Genomic DNA, 13,171 nt, shown 5'->3' with positions numbered 1-13,171 from the left:
TTACTAAATTGGATCTTCCATTTTTGTTGCCATATGTTGCTTTATTATACGCATCTTATAGGAGTAAAATCAGATGATTGCTTAATATGCTTAAATAATTTTTATGTAATCTTATGTATTAACATAGTATATGACTAAAGTTAATCATTTGCAATGCTATTTATTCATCCCTTAATATTTATGATTCTATTGATTTTACGAACATTACAAAGAAGGTAATTATTTAGATAAATTTATTTTAAATGAAACCAATTTTTTTTAGACAACAATTAAAATTCATTGGTAACTTTATAATTGTATAATTTCATTCTTCAAATTTATTCGCTTATATTAAAGCTTGATAAAAAAGAAAAATTTATAATTTCATATATATTGATAAATTACTCTATTTATCTATATACATAAATGTTAAATATTCATATTAAATTTTATATATGCATATATTTTTTCTAATATTCGCATATTATTTCTATGTATACTTCATATATAAAATATGTCTATTATATATATATATTAAAAGAATAAACAATATACGTGAAATTATCTACATTGGACCACAGAAGAAAATATATACTATGCTCATTGCATATTTATATAGCAATGGATTAAATGACGAATAAAAGTTGACCTTTTCTATATTGTAATATTTTGGATATACAATAATTACTTCTACAAAACATATCATTACAATAATTCTTGTACTTTTTATTAGCAGCGTGTGTGATATATATATATATATATGTATATATATATTTATATATGCATACTTATATATATATATATGTATGTATATATAAACATATACATTTGATTTGATAAAAAACTATATATCGTAAATATTGAATCACATAAAAATATAAAAAAAAACAAAGCTCACCTAATTTCCTTCTTTATAAAAACTTAATAAAGATGCAGAAAATACACGTTGAATTTTGTATTAACTATTTTGGAAAATTAATAGATCGGTTTCACAAATCAACACATTTCTAAATACCAGATAGAATGTATATGACTTTGAATTTTTCTGCATTGTTTATCTATACATATATACATATACATATATATATATTATATATGCCAATTATTTTTTCTGCATCTTTTTACTTATTCAGTTCTTATATGCCAATATATATATATATATATATATATATGGATATAAATTAAAAATTATATATAAATATAAATATATAGATATATGGTGTGTGTATGTGTGTGTATGTATGTGTATTAAAAGATCCCTTTTCAGTTTTATAATTATATGTATGCATAAGAACATCAAAGGGTATAATTGCACTATATAATATTATTACAGTATGTTACATAAATTTATTATTAAAGATAGCACACTGTTCGATTACTTTTTCTTTTCTTTTCTTTTTTTTTTTCTCAATGCAAAATACTGCAGTTGTCTATTGTAACTTGTTCGTTGTATATTATCTTGTTATTTGAAACTAGTTTAATAATAATTATTATTATTATCTTTTGCTAGTATAATATTAAACATTTAGTTTAATTTTAAGTATATATTGTAAAGATTATTTGTTTATCTTGCCGGTGAAGCCTTGTAATAATGAAATTTTTGTTATATGCTCTAAATATCAGTATGTGAAGTAATGATAAATTGTTTGGAAATAGTATCAAAATTAATATGGTCTATATTATTCTGTGTGTAATCATTATTTGTTAATATTCTATACATTTCCATCAATTTTAAATATTTTTTATTTTAACTCTTCAAATGTCGTATCAAAAAGAAAAGATATTATACATATATATATATTATATAAGAATTACCAAGACAAACGTTAATTTTTATAACTAATTTTTTCAGAATAATTTTTATTCTGTTTAAAAAGTTATAAAAGTAAACAAAGTCACTTAAAAGAAGTAAATCATGGTATTCATTATTTTTAATACACCTTATTAAATGTAACATTTTTAACAGAAGATATTGAATACAATAGATTAAAAAAGATTTTAAGATTGTTTTTTTTTATAGAGATTACATATATATATATATATTTGAAGAGGAAATAATATTTGAGATTTCTAATAAATAGTTTGTACGATGAAATATCGCATAATCTTTAAAACTTTAAAACGAAAATGGCTTGTTCGTATTAAAGAAAAAGCAAAGAAAGAAAAACAAGAAAAATGAACAGTACTTTTAGTACTTGTAATGTAATCATAATAAAAAACATAATTATTATTATTTAACTCAGAAATGGTACTTGAAAACAACATAATATTATTAATTAATAATGAATTTGTATCTTCAATTTGCAGTTCTCTAAATAGAAAGAGAGTACATATAAAATAATTATTAATAAATACAGTTCTATTTATTGATTACAGATTTTTGCATCGCTTTAGTGCCATTTCAGGGTTCCAGTAACGACATTTACACATTATTGTTCTTCTTATATTGTAAATATTAGTAAAAAGATCAATATGTGTGAAGTCAATAATATAGAAAGTATTTTTTACATACAAACCGTATTGTAAAACTGTTAAGTAAATTTCATTTAGTCATTATCAGTTAAGTACTATTATATATCTCTATATGTATAAATTTAATCTTTATTATATAAACAAATTTAAAACATATAAAACCTGTATTAAATAAAAACATTTCTTTTTTTCTATATTCCATCCTTATAAAGTATTTTATAAGAGTAAATCAATTTAATTTTACATATATTTATAATATTAATTACATCATATAGATAAATAGATAAATAAAAAAATAACGAGGTAAAAATTGATTTGTAAATAAATGTAAATTTTTATCGCAATGAATTATTCTATTAAATTTATAATAATATATAACACGAATTTTTTTTTATTTACAACGATTACAATAAATTATAATAATTAAAATAGATTAAAATTTAATAAAATACAGTGGCACAGTAACGTGAAATTTTTCTATTTATAATATTTTTGTGTTGTTTTGTTTTTCTTTCTTTTTTTTATATATATATTCACACAATTTATATATACTTAATTCATTTTTATATGCTTATTCTGTTACTTTGAAATAGAATGTTTTTTTAATGATACAGAAAATATGTTATGCGTTTGATGACAATCTTAAATATATAAATATACATATGTATATACATATATTTATATATAAACAATAATGCTGAATATAGAATTTATATAAATACTACAAAAAAGATGAGATTTAAGTTATTTTGAGCTTAAAAAATTATACATATCTCGTGCTCTAAAAATAATGAATTTAAGTTTCTACAGTTATATATATACGATACATAATATACATATACAATAAGTCGTAATATGCATTCGATCTAGACTCTTTACACAGAATATTCATATATAATGAATTGGTATAATCATTTTTACTAAATTTTATATATAATAATAATAAATGCATTATTAATTTTTCTATTATACATGTAACTATGGCAACAATTTTCAACAAGTTTGACTTAATATAAGTACTTCATTTTTACATTTTTATTCTAGTAACACTGGTCTTAAGCGATTCACCAGATATATAAAAGAAACAAAAAATGTTCACGTAAATAGAAAAATGACGTAAATGACTCTCTTTATATGAACATAAATAATTAAATACGACTCACTGTTTTCTCTTTTCACAGTCAGTAGTCTTTTGTATTATGAGCTTATTACGTTGTCTAGTTACTTTGGTTACAGGACGACCAGCGGCAGAAATTTGTTTCAATCCCTGCTGTGGAATTTTGGCTGGACTTGCCGTACGTGGTGCCGTTGGACCTTTAATCAAAGCTTCAACATCTGCCAATCGTTTTCTTAAAGCTCGATTTTCTCTTTTATATTTGGTTAATTCTGTATCATTATCTAATCTCTCGTGTCCCGAACTACTGGTTTCCTCAGCGATATGCCTAAACATTAAATGTAATCTTTCTTCGTGTTCTCTTTGCATCAATACAATTCTTCTTTCCGCTTCCAATTTAGTCTGTTTTAAAGCATTAGTTAAAGTTTGTATACGCCATTCCTGAACCTCAACGTGAGTTTCGAGTTCAGCAGTTTGGACTTCCAAATTTTTGGAACTCTCTTTGAGATCGATCACCTTAAGAAAATATTTATAAAACAAAGTTCTCATTTCACCGTCAGAAAGTTTTGCCAATCGTTCCATTAACATACGTTCTCCCTTTTCACGTTGGGATTGATTTTCATCAAAACCTTTCCTTCCACAGATCATTTCATTTTTATGCTCTATCATTGCATCAATTGCTTCGATAGTTTCTCCACATTCTAAGAGTTGGCGTTCTTCTACTGTACTCAAAGTTTTTTCTTTTTGAAATTTTTCATCTAAATCACATTTTTCATCAACCAGACAATCTCTCGTACGCCTTAAATTTCGAATTTCATGACGAAGTGCTTCCTTCTCATCTGTATCTGCTGTTCTCTCTAAATCCATTGATTTTTCTTTTAAAACGTGATCAAGATGAGATATTCTAGCGCTTACATCTTGTAAATTTTTCTTCTTCTCGGAACAACCAGCTTTTATTTTAGTATTATTCTTTTCATCTTCACTCTCCGATTGAATTTCTTTTAATTTAGATGCCGTTAGATTATATTTCTCTTCTAATTCACGAATCTTTTTCTGATCTTCAGCCAATTCATCTTCCAATGCTCTTTTACGTTCTTCCTCCTTTTTCAACTGCTTTTTTAATTTTTCCATTTGTTTTTTAGATGTATTTAATGAACTTTCAAGCTCCAAAACTTTCTTAGCCGAATCACCGGCTATTTGTTTGATCATTTCTATATCCATTAATCTTTTTTCATAATGTATCGCCAAATTTTTATATAACTCAATTTCCTTTTTATGGGTTGACTTTTCTTCTGAATCCTTATATATGGATGCATTTTCTGCTTGTGCTAATTGAGATCTGGTATTGTAATATTCTTCCTCTAATTTACTCCATTTTCTTTGAAATCTATATTTTGCACTCGCTCTAGCATCTGAATTTTTGACCATATCTGCAATAAAACGTTCCTTGATCTTTATAGTCGTTTGTAATTCCTCGATACGTTTATGGGCTCCATCTAAATCTGATTGAATTTTTCTGACCTGTGTTTGCTTAGCTTCGTTATTTAATGCCAATGATTTTAATTCTTTGATCGGTTCTGGAATATTTGAAGTTTTAAGAGCATCTATTAATAAATCTGGAGAGTTATCATTTTGAACAGTAAGATTTTCATTACCGAGTGTTACAGATTCGTAATTGTCAAAAATATTAGTATCTGTGAATTCAGTTGTTTTTTTATTAAGCATATTTTGATACGGTTTGAAGTTATCATTAAAAGCTAAAACTTCCTTACACATTTCTGAACCAGGAAGCATAGAATTTCGCCTGGAATTTGGATTCCTAGTAGGGATTGGTTTTGCTAATGGAACATAATTATTATTAGCATTAATAGATTTGATCATAGTTGGAAGAATTTCTATATTAGTTTCTCTGAATATATCTTTCTTTGACTCAACAATATTATCTGTATCTATTTTCAATTTATTCATACATTCGTTGAGTTTCTCTAAAAAGTCTGGACTTTCTGAGCTTACATCGCTATGATCATCCTCATCCTCGTCATCTTCATCTTCTTCGGGTTCTGATATATCACTATCCGTGACTGACGAACTATTAGAATTATTTTTTAATTCTCCTCTATTTATAGATTCGTCAGTTTTCTCATCAGTTTCCGTTACCTCTTCAATTCTTTCTAAAGATTTTCTAGTATTTTCAGGAAAACCATGTAAACTAGCCGTATCATCATTAGTAATACACTCTTCGTATTCCTGTTTCATGCAAAGCCATTGTTCGATTTGATCTTGTTCCGTATGCGGTAAGATATTACTTGTCATAAGTTTGTTGAATAATCCTTCCGCATTAGAAACTAACTTAGACCATTGCGTTGCTGCAAATTGCAATCTGAAAAGGTCAGCGCTAGAACTGCGTTCTCCTGATGTAGCAGAGGTCATTGTATCGTGCGTTTCATCTCCAGTTTGTTCGCTTTCTTCTTCATCCAAATCTTGTTGTTCTTGATTACGATGTTGAAATTGTGGCAGCACAGCGATATATGGGGTGTAATACTGATGGTTATCCAAAATTGCTTGTTGATGAATCCAAGGCCCGTAATGCATCATTTTGATGAATGATTCTAATTTTTCAATCAAATAGAATAATCACATGTATAACGATAAAGGTAATTTGTCATAATAATGTATTATTTATTGCAAATACTTACATTGAAATGCTAGCGATTGAATATGACAAATTTCCTTTCTATCTTCAAGAAGTTACATATTTAATTCTTGCTTAGCAGATTACACATAAAAAAAAAAACCTCAAGAAAATATTTCATTTGCATTTAATTTTCCCACCAGCATTCTGTAATATAAACAAAGAAAGAAAAGAAAATTTATAAGAGAGAGTCATTATAATTTTCCATTATATCAAATATTTTGAAGAAAGAAAAAACTCGTGTAATGATTTTCTCTATTTTTTTCTTTTTTCTTCGAAAATATAATAACATTTAAAAGAAAGAAATAAAAATTAAGTCACTAGTATAAATTTCTAACCTATTAACTTAATTATTACTTTAAATATATATATGATATGGATAATCGAATAAATGAATTATTCTTGTCTACGTTTTGTAACATGAAATAAATACAGAATAATATAGTTACATACATTTGTTTATATTTTATAAAAATACTTTTCGATGATAATAAAATGAAATAACGCACAGTAGTAAAACAAGCTAGACCAGTAGCTGTCACTTATTCACGTTCGTTGCTGCCATCTTGATCGATATTTCTCGCTAATTATTCGTTCGATATATACATATATATATATATATATATATATATATATATATTTTTATTTACTTTTATATTAGATATAAAAATGTATAAAATATTTTTACATAAATAATATTATTATTATTTAATAATAATAATAATAATAATATTATAATAATATTACTATTAATATTATTAAAATTTATTAAAATATTATTATAATATTATTATAATTATTATTAAAACAAATTAAATAAGTAGAAAAAAAAGATTAATTTACCGATTACGATAAATTCATTACGCATGGAATTTAATTCTCTGCAGAGGAGCGGGAAGGACAAATTCAATCAGGATAAAAAAAGAATGAAATTAAAAGATTTTCATTTATAGACCGTAAATAAAAAAGAACAAAAAACACACATCGTAAATTAAATTAATTTTATAAAATAATCGGATGAAAAGGAACCAAATTATTATTAAACGATCAATTGACCTTTTTGTTCTGTTTTTTTTTAACACTTTTTCGTTTATTTGTTTTCCTGCTAATATTCTTTTTTTTATCATCTTTCTCCTTGATTGTTTTACTATCTTTCTCCTTTATTGTTTTACTATCTTTCTCCTTTATTATTTTACTAGCCACTTTAATGTCTCTCAATAATTCGCTCGTTTGTATTTCATTGAATTGTTCTTTTTCACTATCGTGATCGATGACCGACAAAGAATTATCGTCATTTTCATTCAAAATATTTGTCAAATTTTTCTTTGATCCCAGATTCGTTGACGAGGACGCAATTGCACTAATCTCTGGAAGACGTACATCGTCTGATTTTGTTTTCCTCTTGTTTAATTTTGGCGTGCTGCTAAAATATTTATAAGGATTTTCTTTTAAAGAAGTTTTCGTTGTATTCGAAGTTTCTTCATCATTTTTCAGCAAAACAGTTTCCGTTGACTTCATAGGAAGATTCATTTTCTTATCAGATTCGTTTATTTCACACTCAACTGTTTGCACATTTGTTTTATCAAACATTTCGTTTAAAACTGTTTTTGATTTGTTTTTATTTGTATCATTTATTCGTGTACTTCTCCTACGCAAATTTTTGACTGAATTCTCTGTTGTCGATGGAGATTTGTTTTCCTTTTTTTCATGTGTGTGGCTGTCCTCATTTCTGTTGGATTGATCTATATTATTTTTTGTAAATATATATTTTAAAGTTGCTTGCACCTTGTTTTCTTTGACTGAAATATCTTCTTTTACTTTTTTCTTCGTTACAGTATTCGTAGAACTTTTTCGAAAATCTTTCTTTTGCTTGTTAATCTTTTGGGTTTTAATAATTGCATCTAAATTTTCTTCGACAAGTTTATTTTTATTTTTTCTATTATTAGATTTTGGTCTTGTTTTATCCTCAATTGAATTCAACGAGTAATTACTATTTCCATTTTCGATTTGTAACTCTGTTAAATCGTTTTCAAGGCTACTTTCTGAATTTACTTTCTTTGTATCATTACTTTTCATATCTTTCGGAGTACTCTCTTCATCTTTTTCTTCCTATACATTTAGTAATTAAAAAAAAAGAAGAATAATTAATAATAATAATAATAATAATAATTTTTATATAACATATCATTATTTTCAATTAAATAGAGAATTAGAATAGCTCAAACATACAGAAAATTCAACAAGTATATTATTTTTTGTAATAAATATAATTATAAATAATAAATATATTATTTAGTATATATAATTATAAATGAATATATAATTATAAATAATTAATATATTATATAGTAATAAATATATTTATTTTTCTTTTATTATAAAATAATAATTAAAATATATTAAAATATATTTTTTTATATGTTTAGTTGTATTTTAATTAACGTTTTAATGAAAACGTTATCAATCTATAATCAAGTCTATAATATGTTAAAAAAAAGGAAAAAAGAATAACAACGTGTATATACCGTTATGTATTCATCAAAGTTATTGGAAACTTTAGATACTTTTTTCCAAATAAAATGACGATTATCACCAATAATCTGTTCGAATGCAGCACTCAAATTGACGATCTTGAATGGTTTAAAATATTTATTAAATATTTTATTCAATTTTGGCGACAAAGTATTATCTTGTGTCTCAATATTTATTAAATATGGAAGTGCTTCGTTTGATTTATAAGCCATAAACAAAATAATATTATATATTTCCCGGGGATCATCGATCTGTTCTATTCCTGACATATGTAAATGAATTCGTGTATATCCAAGATTGGCGTCTAAGGAACAGTTTTCTATATTTGAGAGAATATTCTAAACACAAAAATACAAATACGTTACGTTTAAATGTTAATCATTAAATTTGAAACAATTTATTCTATACATAACCTTTAAATTGTTGTATTGTTCTTGACGATAACTATAACAATTGACGTGTTGTTTGCAACATTTTAAAAATGATTTCAAATCAGTATTTTTATCCAAAGGATATTCCGAAAGAATATCCTCCATATCAGTCGAAAATGGCATCACCCATTTTCCTAATTTCAAATTATCATCGGTAGTCAAAATTTCTACGCAAAATAAATTATCGTTCGTAACTTTTCTCCCTGTTGAAAATTCGAATACTTTAATATTGTTCATTTTGACGCATCGCATTCCAAAAAATCTGTATAAATCTATTTTCAAATGAATACTCGTATTTGGGATATTATCAAAAGCATTTGAAGATACATTTAAAGTATGTTCATATTTATCTAATTGTTTTTGGGATATTTTTATATTGCCCGATTCTTTCATTATATCCTTTTCTAATTTTTTCTTTAATAAAGAAGTTTCCTCAATTTTATCTGTCAACAAATGTGATTATTTTTTCTTTTTTCTTTTTAAATACTTTTCTCAAACACACACTTTTATATATTTGTAAATTATTATTTATTTGTATTATCTTCATTGGAATTTGTTTTATCGTTGAGCTTAAATAAAATAAATTGTTATTATTTTACCTTTGTCCGAAAATTCAGGCGAATGTGTTCCAAAATCCTTCAACAATTTTTCCTCCGTATTGTTTTGATCAAGTCTATTATTATTTTTTCTATTCTGCATTGTTTGAAATATTAAATTTACGATTAGTATTGAGAGATCTTTTTGTAGAAACGTATTCAAAATAAATTAAAACAGCCGAAACAACGCGTTGTGTTTATTATTTCAGTTTAATTATGGTTATAGTTTATTGTAAATATTGTATATTGTGGTTAACAATACGAATTATAAGTTCGGTGCACTGTCCTTTAAATTCCCCTTCAGACTGGCACGTTGTCCTTTATCAAAGTACTTTTATTAAATGTTTATATGACTTTCCGAAGGTTGCTCATGTGTATAACGGGAATAATATTCCTAATAGATAGAATTTAAGATTATAACGTTCTGATTTTAACTTACTTAGATGCTCGATATAAAATTTTATAGGGTATTCACATACACGTAGAAAAAAGATTGTATTTTAATTTAATATTAAAATTTGTTCACTCTAACTATACCAAATCAAAAATATGACACAGCAGTGAGCACTTTTCAGCATTGCATTCTGTGAAATTTTATGCCCTTCCTAATGCTGGACTCTTACCTTTCAAACCATTCTATAAATTATAAATATTTTGTCTATTTTTTATCACGCAAGTATGAACAAGTATTATTACAACTACACTGATTATCTTGGATACTAAGAAATAAACGAGCATGAAAATATAAGAATTGAAAACTATAAAAAGGATAAGAATAGGGAATATTTATCAGCAGGATATTGATACACCGAAAGTGTTATGAAACAGACAAATTTTTATTGAATTTTTGATACATGAACCGAGTCCGAAAGTTAGTCGAAAGGTGTGATCACAGATGGGGGTGTGGGGATTGTGCGGTTGTCCTCGTTTTTTAATTTTTATCGTTTCTGAGACTTCAGCAAGTATCCCGCTACTCCCAGATCCAAATATCTAAGATATTTATTTAATTAATTGTCATAATTATATGATTTTTATAATCATTCTATAAATTTAAATATACGAGACACATATTGCTAATATTGGATAACAAATGAATGAAGTTTGAGTTGAGATTTCATTTAAAACGTATCATATTTCAATCGTTTAATTATCATTGAAACAACTGTTACCTTGTTTGGCGTGTAATAGATCCACGTTTAGTTCTTTTCACTGGTGTAACACGACTGCCGTCGTTGGACACGAGCCTGGATGCAACTGGGGTTGATTTTTCAGGCGAACCGGTAGTACCGGATGGTACATTTGAAAGTAATCTTTTGCCTTGACGATTTTCCTTAGATTTTCTTCGTACACTTAAATCGGACGATACGACGATGTCGCCGAATGTTGTTCCATAAACTGATGCTATTCGAACGATTAGAAAAATTACTCGTCGTACATCGAATTATTCATTTTATTTGAAAAACTTAACACGAAAATCCATTTTTTTAATGTTATATACACAATAAAACGTTTCTTTCTTTAATATCTATCTAAACGCATGAAATCATTTCATTAGAAATACATCGAACAAAGAACAGCACGGCATTGCAAGTTGCATTACTTACGTTTTGGAGGGGATACCTGTCCTTGAGCGTTGATCATTACACATGCCAATACGATTACCGAAAGAGCCAAAAGCTTCCTCATATTTCTAAATGTAATTTATACGCGTGTTCCAAGAATGTTGAATTTTTCAAACCTTCGAAGAGAAACAAAGAAACAAAGACAATAATCAATAGACAAATGTCAAGGGAATAATACGTTAAAATCTTCACGGAACAAAAATCTTTGTTGCCCGAGGTCTGACGAACAAACATTTAATAATAAATTATCGAAAACGTGTACGAACCGAGGTCTGACGAACAAACATTTAACCCTTTGCACGATACGGCGCCCAGCTGATTTCAAGTTTCATTAAATATCACAACAAAACTAATTATAGAGTGTAGTATTTATCAAAGTTTGTTTTTTTCGACATATAAATGAATAAACTGATGATATTTTATTATTTCTATACGCTTGTTTGTTTATAAATGTTTTTAAAGTACCCGTAAAATGTCTACTTAATTTGGCCGAAATCTTCTCGAGTTGCTGGTTCGCGCAAGCGAAAAAGGCCTCGAGTGCAAAGGGTTAATATTCCAAATAAAAAAAAGGAAAATATTATTTGTCGATGTAATAATATATATTTATCATATCTATAATTATTACACAGTCATTAACTTTAAATTAAACTGATCGCGAGATGTTAACCCTTTGCACTCGAGCGGCGCCGATACGGCGCCCAGCTGATTTCAAGTTTCATTAAATATCACAACAAAACTAATTACAGAGTGTAGTATTTATCAAAGTTTGTTTTTTTTCGACATATAAATGAATAAACTGATGATATTTGATTATTTCTATACGCTTGTTTGTTTATAAATGTTTTTAAAGTACCCATAAAATGTCTACTTAATAATTTGGCCGAAATCTTCTCGAGTTGCTGGTTCGCGCAAGCGAAAAAGGCCTCGAGTGCAAAGGGTTAATAAATAAATTATCGAAAACTTGTACGAACTTTGGACCGTATAACAGATAAACGAGAGCAAAAAGGTTAAAAATAAAAAGAAAGAGAAATGTATTTAACGTCACTCTTGAAAATATATATAAAACATTAATATTTCAAACGAAGATTAAGAATAATATTTGGAAAATAAAGACGAAGAAACGAAGGAAGAAATTGTCTACTCACCAGAAGATACTTTCCGAGTCGACAACCGCACGAGAAATGCGGGCACAGTGATGCGAGAAGTTTCAAGACAGCACCGTACCCCTTGCTATAGTGCGTGGAAAACAGGAACACGTCGTGGTCCGCATACGGGAGGAGGAGGTGCTTTAAAAGCGTCGGAGACTGTAGTTTCTTGCACTGGACAGACCACTTTCTATTTGGTTTTTTTATTCCTAATCTGTTTCTTTCTCTTTTACTCTCTTACATTTATATTCCATCTCTTTCCTACACATACAATTCGCCATGTCTGCATTGATTCTATCTCGGTCTTATTCTTGACTGGTTTACCGGCTGGTAAAATCGCGTGGCCGAGAACAGGGCCGTCTAAATTGTGGTTAACGATGGGAGTAACAACCTCTCTTCTCATTCTTATTCTTATTCTTTATTCTTCTGACTCGTTCGCGTCTACTATTTTTTATTTAGCAGCTGGAAGAAGAAAACTAGCCGCGGTGTTTTACAAATTTTTTTTCTTAAACGAATCTGTCCTCGTGAAAGTGACTTGGGTTGTAATACGATTTAAAAAAATTAAAAAAAAGGTCTTTCCGTTTAAAT

At 26.9% G+C, this 13,171-nt stretch overlaps 2 protein-coding genes across 2 annotated transcripts; both read right to left on the bottom strand.

The window, feature by feature from the left end:
- Nucleotides 1-3,011: 3,011 nt before the first annotated feature.
- LOC122513768 (kinesin-like protein costa) lies at nucleotides 3,012-6,389 on the bottom strand. The gene is made up of 2 exons (XM_043630244.1): nucleotides 6,262-6,389; nucleotides 3,012-6,174 (listed from the first exon to the last, which is right to left on the bottom strand). Exon 2 carries the CDS (start codon nucleotides 6,158-6,160, stop codon nucleotides 3,611-3,613), a length of 2,550 nt encoding a protein of 849 aa, XP_043486179.1. The 5' UTR covers nucleotides 6,161-6,174; nucleotides 6,262-6,389; the 3' UTR covers nucleotides 3,012-3,610.
- Nucleotides 6,390-10,631: 4,242 nt separating this feature from the next.
- Nucleotides 10,632-12,734, bottom strand: LOC122513697. The gene is made up of 4 exons (XM_043630133.1): nucleotides 12,584-12,734; nucleotides 11,421-11,554; nucleotides 10,986-11,217; nucleotides 10,632-10,806 (listed from the first exon to the last, which is right to left on the bottom strand). Exons 2-4 carry the CDS (start codon nucleotides 11,500-11,502, stop codon nucleotides 10,755-10,757), a joined length of 366 nt encoding a protein of 121 aa, XP_043486068.1. The 5' UTR covers nucleotides 11,503-11,554; nucleotides 12,584-12,734; the 3' UTR covers nucleotides 10,632-10,754.
- Between the last annotated feature and the right edge of the window lie 437 nt (nucleotides 12,735-13,171).

This window comes from Polistes fuscatus, unplaced genomic scaffold (assembly GCF_010416935.1).
Source record: "Polistes fuscatus isolate 324 unplaced genomic scaffold, CU_Pfus_HIC Scaffold13, whole genome shotgun sequence".
Classification (NCBI taxonomy): Eukaryota; Metazoa; Arthropoda; class Insecta; order Hymenoptera; family Vespidae; genus Polistes; species Polistes fuscatus.
Note: the sequence above shows the minus strand (reverse complement) of the source record. Positions and strands in the feature narration are given on the sequence as shown.

What these genes read in the sequence shown, in the direction of transcription:
- LOC122513768 (XM_043630244.1), bottom strand. Translation starts at nt 6,160, where the DNA reads ATGATGCATTACGGGCCTTGGATTCATCAACAAGCAATTTTGGATAAC.
- LOC122513697 (XM_043630133.1), bottom strand. Translation starts at nt 11,502, where the DNA reads ATGAGGAAGCTTTTGGCTCTTTCGGTAATCGTATTGGCATGTGTAATG. An exon ending in ACAGGTATCCCCTCCAAAAC is followed by an intron (nt 11,218 to 11,420) that starts GTAAGTAATGCA and finishes TCGTTCGAATAG; the next exon opens with CATCAGTTTATGGAACAACA. An exon ending in TCTATTACACGCCAAACAAG is followed by an intron (nt 10,807 to 10,985) that starts GTAACAGTTGTT and finishes TAAATATCTTAG; the next exon opens with ATATTTGGATCTGGGAGTAG.